At 42.6% G+C, this 15,970-nt stretch overlaps 1 protein-coding gene across 1 annotated transcript in view; it reads right to left on the bottom strand.

Moving 5' to 3' along the window:
* sgpl1 (sphingosine-1-phosphate lyase 1) overlaps positions 1-15,970 on the bottom strand; it is a 96,066-nt gene that overhangs the window by 55,095 nt on the left and 25,001 nt on the right. The window contains exons 4-6 of the mRNA XM_073025351.1: positions 12,855-13,002; positions 11,497-11,576; positions 1,865-1,993 (exon numbers count right to left, since the gene is read on the bottom strand). Coding sequence (XP_072881452.1) covers positions 1,865-1,993; positions 11,497-11,576; positions 12,855-13,002 — 357 coding nt within the window. The remainder of the gene's footprint in view (positions 1-1,864; positions 1,994-11,496; positions 11,577-12,854; positions 13,003-15,970) is intronic.

The following is a 15,970-nucleotide window of genomic DNA, read 5'->3' as shown; positions in this document are numbered from 1 at the left end:
ATTCTGTTATTGTTTTACTGTGTACTAGCACAAGCACTGTGTAATGAACAGTATACAAGACAACCATTTCACTGTACCTCAGTACGTGTGACAACAATAAACCAACTCCAATCCCAAGACTACACACACAAAATGCTGGAGGAACTCAGCAGGTCAGGCAGGATCTATGGAAATGAATAAACAGTTGACATTTCAAGCCGAGATTCTTCATCAGCTCGAGAAAGGAAGGGGGAAGACAACAGAATAACAGCAGTGGGGAGGGGAAGGAGGATCGCTAGAAGGTGATATGTAAAGCCAGGTGGGTAAGAAAGGTGATTCTAACCCCAAAGGTTTTGTTGCTGCAGATCCAACTCTTCTGTTGTTAACACACTGCATCGACCACCAACTACAGCTTATCAAAACTCTGACAACATAGGCAAAACACACTCAAAATCCTGTTTTTAATTTATTTATTGAGACACTGTACAGAATCATCCCTTCAGGCCCTGTGAGCCATGCTGGCCAGCAACCCTCGATTTAACCCTATCCTAATCACGGGACAATTTACAATGACCAATTAACCTACCAACCGATACATCTTTGAACGGCGGGAGGGAACCAGAGCACCCGGAGGAAACCTGCGCGGTCCTGGGGAGAACGTACAAACTCCCTACCAGCAGCAGCGGGAATTGAACCCATGTCACTGGTACTATAAAGCATTGCGCCAACCACGACACTACCGTGCCACCCCCGTCCATCCGCACGTGCTTGATCAATGCTGGTTTGTAATCAGTAACTGCCTTCAACTTTTAACTCTACAATGCCTTTACATGTGCCTATACACAGAAGCATATAACCCTGGCAAGATGTCTGCATTCCCTTGCTGTTTTCTGAATCTCAATCACCCCATCTCACCAGCTATAGACAGCCTTCACTCTGGAATTTTTTTCTGCAAGCTTATCTCCTTTGAAACCTACTTCCCTAACCAGCCCTTAGGTCCCTTGCTCCGATGCATGCTATGGGTTTTGGCTGATTAAGCTATTGATGCACTTAGTAATATCGTACTACACTAAAAGCTTCAAAGCAAATGACAGCTGCTCCTGTTGTAAACAGGCCCTCCGGATTGTTATATTTCTCAATAGAATACGGAAAGGATGTGCTTAGACAAGCACACAACACAGTGAATAGCAGCCTTTGGACTTCTCTATCACTCTAATATGGTCTGGTTCTTGAAAGATAAATGTTATCAGTCAAAGAAAATTGATAAAATATAGAAATCTCTGCATAACTCTACCTTTGAGCAGTAATCCGTACCCCAATTAAAGATGACACACCTCACCCTGCAAGCAAATTTTTCCACTGATGATGATCACGTTTGCCTGATTACAGTCACAACTCTAATATCTTGTGCTTGCATTATCAGGGCTAAATTTACCTGCAGGTAGTCTTGGCAAAAAAAAAATTGACCTCTTCTAAGATTAATGCTTCAATTTGTTCTAAAACTCAAATACATCTTTGGAATTCTGCAGAATTTCAGTCTGTTCTGGTTATTCCACAATGTATGGGTATATCGAGGCTGGCCCAACATTAACTGCCCGTGACAACAAGGCTCGTAGGCATGGCAACATGTAGTTAAGGGACAACCCATGGCTAAAGATCAGTACACTCTGGCCCTGCACTATGGTTGCTCTCAGGTGTGAGCAGGCCTACTGATGCTATTCTGCAACGCACCAAACCACCACCCACACACCCAGGTACTTGTTCATCACCTCGCATCCCAAGCTGTTGGCACCAATCAGCAGTTTGGTGAATGGCAGAATGGTCCCCAACAACTCCTCTGCCCTCGGGTAAGGTGCAAATCCCGGCACATATTGGATCTACCTACCGTCCCGCAAGAGTCAGGTCCCCCGTGGAAGAGAGTGCAAGACATCCGAACAACCTCTGCCTCCATCTTTCGCACGCCAGGGAAGATATCCGGGTGGAGGGGATTACTCCATGCAAAGTCCCCATAAACCTAAGAACAAAGGCAGTTCAGAAATAAACCATGAAGAACATACAATGCACCAGGTTAAAATATATCAATGTTTTTTCCTACTGAATACTTACAACACAGGAACAAACTGTTCACCACAACACACACAAAATGCTGAGGGAATTCAGCAGGTCAGACGGCATCAACAGAGGGGGAAAAAAAACAGTTCCTCCATAGATGCTGAGATTCCCCCTGGCTTTTTGTGTGAATTGCTCAATGTTTCCAGCATCTGCAGAATTTTCAGTGTCTACACACCACAACACCAAGAGCACATACATATGTTAAGGGTCCATGCATCGCCTCCTACCCATCTTAATAAAACCACATCATCATGTATTTTCAGAGCCATGTTGCAGGTCAAAAGCCCATTCCAGAGACATTGGTGCAAAGATCCAGACTATGTCACAGTGTGGTACTAAGATAATGTGCCACTGTTAAAGGCGCTATCTCAGATGGAACAACCCTAGACAGACTCTGCCCTTTCAAGAGAGTCCAAAGGATACCTATTTCAAAGAAGAGCAGGGGATTTACCCCAATACCCTCACCAACATTTACCCATCGGCTAACTTGACTGAAAGGAATTGTCTGCTCAATATGATATTAATATTAGGGGAACTCACTGTGCACAATTTGTCTGCAATGTTTCTTGCATTAATGCAACTCTTCAGAAATTCTGACTGGTATACTTTGTGAGGAATGTGGGTCACCACAGAAATGTCAACTTCTCCATTCTCTCTCTAATTTTTATTCATTCAAGCAATGTGGGCACCAGAGACTGAGCCAGCATTTAATTGCCTAACCCGTACCAGTCCCCGAGAAGGTGGTGGCAAACTCCTTCTTGAAGTGCTGTGCCCTTGAGCTGTCTTTGGGAATGGAAGGGAGAGAACTCCAGGACTCTGATTCAGTGATGGCGAAGGAGTGGTCAAGATACAAGGGCCTGAAAGGACACCATGCTCGAGGATAGCTTCTATCCCACTACAGAGGAAAATAAACAGTTCCTTCACTGTCATCAGACTCTTGAATGGACCCCTTGTATGTAAAATGGACTCTTGGCCTCGCAATCTACCTCGATATGATTTTGCATGTCATCATTTACCTGCACTGCACTCTTTCAGTAGCTCTTATACTTTATTCTTCAAAGTTATTGTTTTACCTTATTCTGTCTCAATGCACCATGTAATGGTTTAATCTGTATGAACAGTAAGCAAGACAAGTTTTTCTACTGTATCTTGGTATATGTAACAAAACAGTGGAATCTGGTTAACTAGGCCATCAGTCACTAATTGGGACAATTCTTTGTAACACCCTGGGTTAAGACCATGCTTTATTTTATTAATACAATTATGCTGCTGGTTATTTTATTTTCTGCAGATTTTCACAAAATGCAATGTGTTCCTTTAATTATATTATACAATTGAGTATTTAATTTTGTTGTTTAAAATAAAAATCCAGTTGATTAAGTTAGGCTTGTTGAATTAGCCAATAGGATTTTGCAGATTCTGGTTTTCACGGAAAATGTACAAATAACTTTTAGTTAGCTAGATAGGATAAGGCCTTACAGAAAATTTGACACCTTTTCCTTGGACGATACGTGGATATTTAGGGTTCACTTGGAATGGGTTTTCAGGCAAAACCATTTCAGTACCATAAGAAAACCAAGTGAAACAAACTAGATTGATAACGCTACAATGTGTTCCAATGATTATGTGTATAATATACTAACATATATGTACTGGGCCCTTTTCCTTTACTGTGTTTCTTATAGTTTAAAATACTTTGTCAGTACAACTTTGATCTAAGCTTACAATGGTGTGAGTTAAATTATTTCTTCCTGGCGAACAGTAAATTTGAATGGGCGTGTCAGTGTTCATACAAATAACAGTCCTACTTTCCTTTAAAGGGATATTAAAACATTTATGTTTGTGAATCACATTCACCCTAGATGTGTTGATTTATTGGAAATGGCCTTTTCATTATTATTCCCAATACATTGTAAAGTTGCTGATAGTTATACCTAACTCTTTATGAGCCTACGGTGAGACAGTTATATCTTCAAGAACAAAAAAACCTAGAAAATATCTGTATTTCCCTTTGTTTATTTGGGACACTTATGCCGCTTAATTGGAACAGAGGACTGTTGCTGAACAGTTTCTAACTAGAATCAGTTGCATGCACTTGTGTGGCTGTTAGATACTACACCGTACATGCAGTGAACAGTTTTTGAAATAGCTTCATTTGCACATATTTGTATTCAAAAAGCAGAGACTATTGTCACTGATAGTGAGAAATAAGCAGTAAAACATCTCAGAACCGTTTCACTCACTGTGGTTTCAGCATTCAGGCTTGGAGATGGCAGAAATGGCTGAGAGTGAAAATGTAATGATTTCACTACTTTATCAAATTTGGAACGAAGAAGAATTTGATAATCATCTTGAATGTTGTAATGGAAATGAAGATTTGGAGGACGCAATTGTCAAAAGCCTTGTATGAAAGCAGTCTGTTATCTGCACTAGGTGTCTGTGCTGATTTTGTTCATTTACAGTCAGAAGAACCTGGCATCGTAACATTGGATGAATTCCTCCATTAATAACAACTAGGACTTGATACACAGTTTTATAGGACTGTAGTGATATTGCTAGAGTTCTAATTAGTTCTGTATTTCATTTAAGTACGTAATTTGCTACTCAACTAAATGGTAGTTTGTCTTTTTTATGCTTTTTTAACCACTTCCATGACACTTCAGCCAACTGGGCAGCCATTTAATTGGGCCAAAATGGTCCTGAAGTGTCCCAATTAACTGGAATCCATTGTATTCCCATGTCAGGATAGGTAGAGGGCTTTTATACACAAGGAATCCTGCAATGATTCACTGCGGAGTTTGTGGTCCTGAAGTCCGAAAGCTCAGGAGGGAGAAAACTGATGTACTATTTAAAACGGATGTGTCATAAGGTGCCACAGAGCCCTGCTGGGAAATCCAGCGCAAACCAGCACTCTCTACTGGTGAAATGGAGATCTCATCCCAGCAGGCAAAGCTTGGTACGGAACAAGCCACGGTGGTAGTGTGAAGAGGATGTCTGTAAGGACTGGTGCTGGTCAGCAGCAGGGCTGGGGTGGAAGGAGCAGGGCATAAGTAAACCCTATCTGACACAGTAAAGGAAGCCACTGACAGCCATTTGTGACAGATGACACCCACTCCATCTCAACTTGGCTCCAGATTTTCTCAGATAACGACCAGCAGCCACCATTGATGCCTCGATCAGGTTCCGAAAAAACAGTGGGATGAGCAGGAGCTCATTGCAGTACCTCTGCACGACAACCTGGTCAGGTATGCTGCTCTGTGTATATAATGCTAATATCGGCCCCTTCGAGCACTCACCACTTCAGGGTTCTCATTCCTCAGCTCCAAAGAAGAAAATATAGAACATAGTACAGCACATTACAGGCCCTTCGGCCCACAATGTTGTGCCAACCCTCAAACCCTGCCTCCCATATAACTCCCCACCTTAAATTCCTCCATATACCTGTCTAGTAGTCTCTTAAACTTCACTAGTGTATCTGCCTTCACCACTGACTCAGGCAGTGCATTCCACGCACCAACCACTCTCTGAGTAAAAAACCTTCCTCTAATATCCCCCTTGAACTTCCCTCTTCCCTTTCTACATCAATTTCAAAAAAAAAAGGAATAACATCTTCCCTTTCTAATCCACAAAACATTCGCTGGGAAACAAGAGAACTCATGTTATTCAATTAACCTGTGTGGTCTTCATGTTAAAAATAATGTTGCTTTCTGAACTACCCATGGTAGAGACTAGATTTCAACTGCAGCAGTCCTAAACGAGATTATTCGATGATTCCTTTCAGAGCTGCACCCAGAGTCGCCACCTTGAAAGTCTGAACAGAGAATGAACACATGACCACTATATACATACACACATAAATATATTTCATATATATTTATTTCTTATGGTATTTTAGAGTACATTTTATATATTGCACTATACTGCAATGTCAATGATTTAAAAAAACAATTCTGATTCCGATGTTCACTCTTGTGGACTACCAGGGCCTCAGCTTAACCTCATCTCAACTCGCTACTGCACTGCAGTGTCAGCGTAGATTATTGTGTGCCCAAGGACTGAATACAGCTTGAATCCACAACCTTCCAATTCAGAAATTGCCTGGTCATGTCATTACCACATTGCTCTTCCCAGCAGCACGCTAGGTATCATCTGACTGCTGTGCTTCCTACAACAGTGTACGTGCAAGCAAGAAAGTATATCACTACCCACAACTTGCCTTCAGACAGGAAACATGCAGGAGGCTGCTAAGGTGAAGATTGTTTTTTCATTTCCCACCCCACCTCTCTGGAAAAAAAAAAGCTTTGTTGCAAAAGCTTTGTTCAAGCATCAAATCTCACCAGAGTAGCTTGCTTTTAACACTGCAGCAACGATCGGTCACCCATTACCCAATGGCCAACAATTAGACACCAGCTGTACGAACAGTGTCTGATAGAGTGGAGAAATAAATCGCAAAGCATCACGCAGTCAATGTCGCAATGCTATCTCTTTAACTTACAGTAATTACTCCCCCCTCTCCCTTTTCTTCATTCGTCATTCTGGTCACTTCCCTCTCGTTCCCCTCCCACCTCCTTCATTCGCAAAGGAGAGAAAATCTGCAGATGCTGGAAATCCAAGCAACACACACAAAATGCTGGAGGAACTCAGCAGGCCAGGCAGCATCTTTGGAAAAGAGTATAGTCAACGTTTCGGGCCGAGACCTGCCATTTGGTAGGAGATACAAAAACATCTTAGCCAAGACAGGAAGACTAAAATTCAGCTTCTTCCTGAGCTGAATAATGCTTCACTCCAGCTTGCCAATAGTCTTTGAGTGTTATGGACTATCTAAGTCACTCGTTGCATGTAAAGAAAGAGATATTTTTCAAGTAAGCCATACACCATGCATTGTAAATATCTGTATAGCACAGACTGGAGTAGCACTGCAATCCGTTGTCTTGAACAATGACAATAAGGTTCTATTCTATTCAGTTCCTTAAGGTTGTTATAGCCGGGGATGGTAATGGGGACAAGCTCCTACTACCCATTAAATGCTCCCAATAGCGTGCCTCTCAAACAGCCTCCGACAACCAGGTCCAGCTTCTGGTCTTCTCGTGTAGCTTGGCTACTAAACCTGGTGGAACCATTTCTACTGACAGGAGAAGTGGCAAAGGCAGGTTACTGGTGCCTTAAAACCAGTCGCTTCAGGCAGATGGGGCTCATCAGCCATGGTTGGCAGAACATCTAGGAGAAGGAAAACGCTGATCTCAAACCTCCACTGCCTTGCAGCTAGACAGGCTCACGGGGAAGACTTTGGGAGTAAACCCCGAGGGAAAAATCCAGAGCTGGAGGCCCTACAGCAGTCCTACATTGAGCTCAACACTGACTGGCAACTCATGCGACACTGCTGGTACCAAACTTTATCGGTCTCTGCCGTTCCTTTGGATTTCTCAGATGCATGGAGAGGGGGTGCTTGCTACATGGCCAACAGCTTGCTCTCATATTATACTGACCTGGCTTGTGCATCAACATCCATGATCGATCCTGACCAACAAAGGTCTCAATCATTATTTCACTCACCAACCTACTCCTATTACTTCACACTCTGCAACCCCATGTTTGCAACATTTATACGACTGTGCTCCTTCCTAATTTGTCCTGACTCCCCCACCTGTAAATCCATTGAAGAGGCACCAGCATTCAGAAAGGGAGTGAGAGATGCAGGAAGAGAACACAAAAGAGGGCAGATACTGGAATCCAGAGCAACAATCGGCTAGAGGAACTCAGCGGAGTCGAACAGAGCGCCCTCTTCTTTGTGGTGGCGTGTTGGGGAGGAAGCATTAAGAAGAGGGACGCCTCACGTCTTAATAAGCTGGTAAGGAAGGCGGGCTCTGTCGTGGGCAAAGTACTGGAGAGTTTAACATCGGTAGCTGAGCGAAGGGCGCTGAGTAGGCTACGGTCAATTATGGATAACTCTGAACATCCTCTACATAGCACCATCCAGAGACAGAGAAGCAGTTTCAGCGACAGGTTACTATCGATGCAATGCTCCTCAGACAGGATGAAGAGGTCAATACTCCCCAATGCCATTAGGCTTTACAATTCTACCGCCAGGACTTAAGAACTTTTTAAAAGCTATTATTAATGCTTTTTGAGATAGTGATTTAGATGCATATCATATTTTTTTACTGAGTTAAGTATTGTATGTAATTAGTTTTGCTACAACAAGTGTATGGGACATTAGAAAAAAAGTTGAATTTCCCCATGGGGATGAATAAAGTATCTATCTATCTATCTATCTTTACTGGGGGAAGAAATCGATGATGCTCTGGGCGAACTCCTTGCATCAGGACAGAAGATGGCTGGGATGGAGAGGATTTGGGAGGGGTGTCGGAGAGTGAAGGGAAGATTGCTAAAACAGTGAATGCCAATGAGGTAGAACGTAATGAGACTGGAGACTATTGTAAAATTGTTGAAAAAGAACTTAAAAAGAGGCCTAATCAGGTATCACCAAACATCAGTGAGAGTCGGATTGATGGCTGACTGGCACACACTGTGGTAAGGAAGTGTAGGATATTGGAGACTTAGAGGATTAAAAATAGGAGAGGGGGTTGAAATGGAGTAAGATCAAATCTGCAGTTGCCGGAAATAGGAACAAAAATGGAAAATCTTGTTAATTCCCAGCAGGTTAGGCAGCATCTGTGGAAAGAGAAACTGTTCTCAGGTCTAAGATGCTTTATTAGAACTTTCCCAGCTTGAAATGTTAACAGCTTCTCATTCCGCAGATGTTGAGATGACCCCCGAGTGGTTCCATTTTCCTGTTTTATTGAAATACCAGTTTACATTTAATAGTTTTAGGTAAGAATTCCAGCAGCAAATGAGCAAAGGCCAAGGAGCAGTAATGAGGTTGATCTTGAGAGGGGGAATTCAATCCACTGCTTTAGAGCTCTTTGGTCAGAGGCCCCAGTGCACACGTACTGCCATTGGTGGGACTTTACCACATGCATCAGCTGCCAGGCACACGCAGGACACACTCTTAGGTCTGCCAAGTCAGTACTCTGACCATCAACCACCCAGTCACACTCATCCGACATTATTCCCTTTTTAACCTCCCCCACCACCCAGATTTTGCAACATCCCTGCACGCTAGGGAGATCACAGTGGCCAACTATCTACCGACCCTCCTGACTTCTGGATGTGGGAGGAAACTGGAGAACATGGCTGAAACTAAAAGAAAAAAAATGCAGATATTGAGATTAAAATAAATGTAAGTTCCTCTTTCGCACTGAGCAGTTAAATAATGGTGCTTGCTCATGGTCTGGAACTAACCAGAGTTCTAGACTCATAGGATCCTTAGCTGCAGAAATTCCCTTCAGAAAAACAGCTGGCAAAGTGTTGAACTCCTACATGCCTTCATCATCCATTCTAATATTTTGATGAAGGAAGTTTATTCCATTCTTTTTTCATTTGTAATAACACACCTGAAATATCAACTACAGCTTGGTTCCCTTATCCAGCAGGGACAAAGGATGTTAGATAAATGAGGTTGATACCCGAGATATGGAATTTTATGTATGTGTATATATATATATAGGAGGGCATATGGGGAGGAAAAGAAAGATAGTCTCAAGAGAAGAGATTGCGAATACTGATACAATAATTTTCCTGAAGGTTGAGAGGATCTCACTGAATCAAAATTGACCTGGCTGGAATCTACTACTATGGGGCAGAGCCTCTGAATACAGATCAGCATATAGGCTAAAAGGACAGATTTCTTCACAAACTGTTAGAAACATCTTGTCCAGTGAGCTATTAATCCTCAGTCACAGTGTTTATTTAAGAGAAGGTCAACTGATGCTTGGTTTCTGAGCCTCAATTCTCAGCTAAAAGTGGTGCCAGTGACAGGGGAAGCAAATGGGACGTTGACCTTATTGCAAGAAGGTTAAATATTGAAGTATTGTTACGATTGTACTGGTGGTACTAGCGAGGCTATACCTGGACTACCGAGCAGCTTCATAGAACAGAACAGGCTCTTCAGCCCATAATCTTAACCTACTCCAAGATCAATCTAACGCTTTCCTCCCAAATAGTCTCCAGCTTTCTTTCACCTATATGCTTATCTAAGAGTCTCTTAAATGTCCCTAATCTACCTCCACCATCACCACTCCTAGCAGCGTTTTCCAATCACCTATCATGCTCTTTAAAAATAACTACCTCTGACATATACTCACAAACAAGAGAAAATCTGCAAATGCTGGAAATCCAAGCAACACACACTCTTTATCTTCCTCGTCACCTTAAAGTCATGCCCCTTCGTAATAGCCATTTCCACCTTGGGGGAAAAAAAACTCTAGCTGTCCACTCTTATCTATGCCTCTTATCATCTTGTACGCCTCTGTCAAGTCACCTCTCATCCTCCTCCTCTCCAAGGAGAAAGTGCCTAGTCTGTTCAACCTGCTCTCATAAGACATGCTTTCTAATCCAGACAGCCTCCTGGCAAATCTCCTCTGCATTCTCTAAAGCTTCCAGACCCTTCCTATAATGAGGCAACCAGAAATGAACACAATTTTGGTCCCCTCATTTAATAAAGGATGTGCTATCATTAGAAGCAGCCCAAAAAAATTCATTCGGCTAATTTCTAGAGTGAAAGGATGTCCTGTCATGCATTCCTAAAAGAATATTTATTGGTTTAAGAATGACAGATCATCTTATTGAAACACAAGGTTATGAGGAAGGTATGACAAGTTGGAAGTTTCCATGAGTGTAAACTCCCAATTTAATGAATTTAACACTAATGGTGTAAACACAAGAGTAATGCAAGATTATACAGCCATTTAAAATTGAGATGAACAGGAACTTTTCACAGTGGATGATGAATCTCTAGATCAGACAGGAAGGCTTCATCACTGGGGCTATTTAAAGAGGAAGTAGACACATTTATGAAGGAAGGAGTATTGAGGATTTTGGGGAGCTGACACAAAATAGGACACAAGGCCTGTGGCAGATCAGGCATGACCATATTGAATAGTAGAGCAGATTTGAGAGGCCCTGTTGCCCACTCCTGCTTTTATTCTTTCATTTACACTTATTTTCGGAGATATCCTGATTGGAAAGACAAATTGATTTGAAACAAAAGATTATTGCAGGTTTGAGGGATGGAATGGCCTCCTACTTTCCCATTTCTTGTCCTCAAATAGGTCATGCAACATTCTGTCAAAGTCCTGCCATGTCTTTCTGCCGATGTTAAATTATTGGAACTGATGTAAAGGCAGGAGATTTCCTCACAGTGCAGGGGCCATCTTGTTGGTATCCATCCTCATGTGGCTAGTATCATGCAGGCATTGAAGGAAAACAGAGGGAGAGGACTGGAATTACCAGAGGTAAGGGGGCCAGTGTTGATGTTTTGTAATGATACATCAAACCATCTCCTACCTTCACCATCAGCTTTGTGAGTTGCTCTTCGCCACTATACACTGTTCCAGAAACTTGGCCCTTTTCCCAACATGTTTCCCCTGCAAAATACAACATTCAAAGTGAAGTTATTATCAAGCAACACACACATCACCGAAATCAACCACGAGATTCATTTTCTTATGGACATACACAGTAGATCCAAAAAACACAATGCAAAGTTTCGCATCGGGGATAAGACAAACACACATCAGCCTCCAGGTCCTGTTCAAGACAGGGTTTTAAACATGATCAACTAACACTGCAGGTGGCAAAGCTGAGCTGTCAACACAGGCAAAGCTACACACTGCCACAGCTTAGCCGATTCATGCAAAGAATATTATCAGTACGAGCTGATGAATTTTGCTGTGGCAAGCTTAAACACTTGCTGTTCACTTTGCAGGCACACTTGTCCAATGCAAAGTGGTAGACAGACAGCCACCTACAAAGGAATGCCACATCATTTAAATATTTTATGCAGCTATTTTCTTACAGTTTATTTTATTCAGACGGTTACAGGTCCTTCTGGCCCAACAAGCCCTCCCTGCCCAACTAACCTACTAAATGCTACATCCTTGGAAAGTGGGAGGAACCTGGAGCACGCGGAGGAAACCCACTTGGTCGCAGGGAGAATGTACAAACTCCTTAAGACAGCGGCGGAATTAAACCCCAGGTTGTCAGCGCCGAAATAGCGCAATGCTAAGCGTTTCTTTAAAGTCAGTGGTAAATTGGAGTGTGGTCACTTTGTAACGTAGAAAGTTACATTTCGACATGTTTTATTTATTTAGGCAAACCACACCCCTAAACACAGTAATGGCATAATGTACTGATAATCAGCTTTATTTTTAAAATTATGTTGATTGACTGATGAGTAATAGTTAACAACTCCTTTAATTTTTAATTGATTGATCAGAGAATGGGCGAAGTTGAACATCTCAGCAGGCAGAACTGTGCTGGTCTGTCAGCCGGGATATGCATTCTGGATTCCGGAGCAGGGCTTCAAACTGCAGGAGCTCTAGCTGTGAGCGTCACTCACTGTGACACTGTTAACCCACAGATTTAAATCAGGTGCAAGTTAAACGTCAAGTGATGAATGGGAAATGGGGGGAAAAAAAAAACTTTAAAATCCTGCAGATGCTGGAACATTAAATGCAGCTCTTCCCTGCGAGAATTAGGTACATTGAGCCCATGGAACGAAACTTCAGTAAGAGTGCTTTGCACAGTCACGAGCACTGAATGGATTTCTACCCCAATTAATAAAGCTCATCCTACCTCTTTCGGAGGGAAAGCAACAATGAATTCAAGCCAAACCTCTTCAAGTTACAATCACGTTAACTCACCCATTGCAGTGTACTCTTTAACCTTGAGGAGGAGATCCGATTCTGTCAGCCCGTGGGCAGGCAAAGACGTGACATAGGTCATTCCGTCCTCCAGGGTTAAGACACTGGAAGACAGGTCATTCAGTGCTTTGTCAAGTTGCTTCTGTATCTGTTGACGGAATGCATCAAGAGGGTTTAATGTGCTAATTCCCTGCATCTCATCATAAACAGCACAAAACTGTAGTCATTGTACATTTAACCAAGCAGGAACCTGCCAGGAAGTAGTCCTTCAGACACAACTACATTTGATAACAAAGGTTTCCTTAGATTTGTCAGAATCAATTAATTATTATGGACTGATGGTGGTTGTAGAGTTAAAAATAAAATGAATCAAAATAAAAAATATTCTACGCTAGGTTCCTGCAAAACACACAGATCTGAGTACAAGTGGCTTGGAGCATGCTTCCATTTTCAAATCACTCCTCAACTTCCAAGTATTTTCAAGACCTTTCTTTAAAATCAAAACAATAATCAAAATGAAGTGCTTCCTGGCCTAGATCAACATACAATGACAGACCAGTTCTGAACTCTGCGCCCAGTACAGAGCTGGACGTGTGCCAAGAATAAAGTGCAGAGTGCAGTGCGCCTGACAGACACAGAAGTGGATGTGAGAGCAATCGAAAGCCACAGTGGCCTTTGCCCTACTGACAAATTGCTCCATAAACTACTGACGTGATAGGATATTGACCTCATCAGAAACAGCAAGAAAATCATGTTACTTCTGCCATGCCAATCTGAGTGGATTAACAAAAAAATCCCTGACGTGACGCAACAATAAAATCAGCAACCACATTAATATTTAAAGAGTGTTGTTCGCTTCCCTTATCAAACCATATAGTCAACGTAGTTCCCAACCCTTTAATTTCCATTTGAACATGGACGTCTGCACCATTTCAAACTGGCCAGTGCATCTTCGCAGGAAAGAACAAGACCCCAGTGTTGGAAGCAAAGTAAAGACAGGTCTGCAAGAAAGGCAAGCAGTGGAGCTGGTTTTGAATTGATTTCACAAAGAGAACAGATGTATCAAATGCTCTCCTTTCCTGGTAGAGGGATCTGCATTTATTCCTTCCAAGGCCAGGGCAGAAAGTAGAAGTTTCACACTGCTAACAAACAGTGCTCTTTATAACACAGCAGGGATAGGGTGACAGGATATATATCCGTAGATGCTGCCTGACCTGGTGAGTCTTTCCAACATTTTGTGCGTGTCACCGTGGGTGATAGCAGATGCTGGTTTCAGGCAGCAAGCATAGGAACTTTAATGATACAGGCTTCAAAGGTTAAACCGCAAAAAGGAGTTTACACAAACTGGATTCCATCCCCTGGAATTTAGGAAGTTTAGAATTGGACTGAAAGAATAAATAAAACTATTGGCACCGGCTGGGGGAAAAGGACCAAGAAAATTAGGATGAAAAAATTAGAACCAGTACATTCAGGAGAGAAATCAGAAATTGTACCAGCTTCTGTCTGCAGAGGCCTCTTTTGCAAAGAACAACAGTTTTTAATGTACACTGAAGATTAACTGGTATTTGCTAACAAAGGTGGGGAAAAGCTAGGGAGGTCTCAAATCCGTGGAGCAGTTCAATGAGCCAAGTGCTCAATACTCTGCTCAATCCCATTTTGCCATCATCATCTTATCCCTACTGTCCAGTGGTGCACTGAAGTTCTCAAGTGAAAAGCAAACCGGTTTCACTCTGAGCCAAAAGTCATTATGAGGTGTCATGACATCAGCGGGTTCCACATTCATAGTTCGATGCAGACAGGACGAACGGGTTCCAATTACCCCCCCCCCCCCCCCCCCCCAGGGTTCGTGAACCAGTGGGACCGAAGTTCAAAGCCAAGTGTTCAGATTCCCACAATCAGCAATTTCAGATTTCGAGGCCCGGTCCTCTGAGTGTCCTGGGCTCGATGCCAAGGACCAAAGCCCAAGGATGAATCAGGAGTCTGGAAGTCTAGGCCGTTGGCTGATGCAGAGTCTGCAAAAATCTGTGAGTCTGCTGGGGAAGTTGAAGCCCAGTGTCTGCAGGCCCAAGTCTGTCCACTGAGGACTGGAGCTGAAGACCTGTTCGGGGGTTAAAGGACTGGAGGGAAGAACAGGGCTTGTTTTTTGCTGTTGTTGGTTGTTGATTACTGTGTTCTGTGTTGCTCTGCCAAGCAATGCAGGCATCCTATGCTGGCACCGGAAGCAGGCATCCCTCAGCACTTCCCTCAGGTGTTAACACAAACAATGCATTTCACTAGCACGAGAAAGTCTGCGGGTGCTGGAAATCCAAATAACAGACACAAAATGCCAGAGGAGCTCAGCAGGCCGGGCAGCATCTATGGAAAAGAGTACCATCCTAGTGAAGGGTCTGGCCCAAAACATTGACTGTACTTTTTTCCACAGATACTGCCTGGCCTGCTTATTTCTTCCAGCATTTTGCGTGTGTTGCGTTACATTTCACTGCATATTTCAATATATGTACACATGACAAACAAACTTCAATTATTATCACTTGAATTTGGGGTCATGGTGAAGAGAAATTCAAGACTCCTTCTGTCCTATGGCTTTTCAGATCTTTTTTCTTCACCACCACCAATGGGATGACAAGACATGACAATTACGTAGGTTTATGCACATAGATCACTTCCCATCTCAGTTTATTTAACAGCAAAGGGATACACCATGCTACTTTTAATATTTTGCAATGAATAAAAATAAACTAATAGAGCAGAATATGACACAACATCCCTCTTCCAGATCACAGCAATAGGTAAATGAGTAGGAGTACAATTCTCCAGTTTGTGGATGACATACAGCCAGTCAGTGTCGCACAGCACACAGTTCGGTACACACTACACGAGTACACAGATGAGATTGACAAAGTCAGAAGACTTTGGTGGCAGATGCAGTGTGATGTGAAAAAGTGCAAAGCGATGTATTCTGGGAGAAGCAACACAAGGAGACAAGATGGATTATTTTGAGGGGCACAGAAGTGGAGGGTTCCAGGAACGAAGGTGGCAGAGAGGATAAACGGAAGTGAGTTTGGATTTGCAAATTGAGCGATTGATTACAAATGAAGATAAAGCTTTTAAAATTA

The sequence above is a fragment of the Hemitrygon akajei genome, chromosome 21, assembly GCF_048418815.1.
Source record: "Hemitrygon akajei chromosome 21, sHemAka1.3, whole genome shotgun sequence".
NCBI lineage: Eukaryota > Metazoa > Chordata > Chondrichthyes > Myliobatiformes > Dasyatidae > Hemitrygon > Hemitrygon akajei.
Note: the sequence above shows the minus strand (reverse complement) of the source record. Positions and strands in the feature narration are given on the sequence as shown.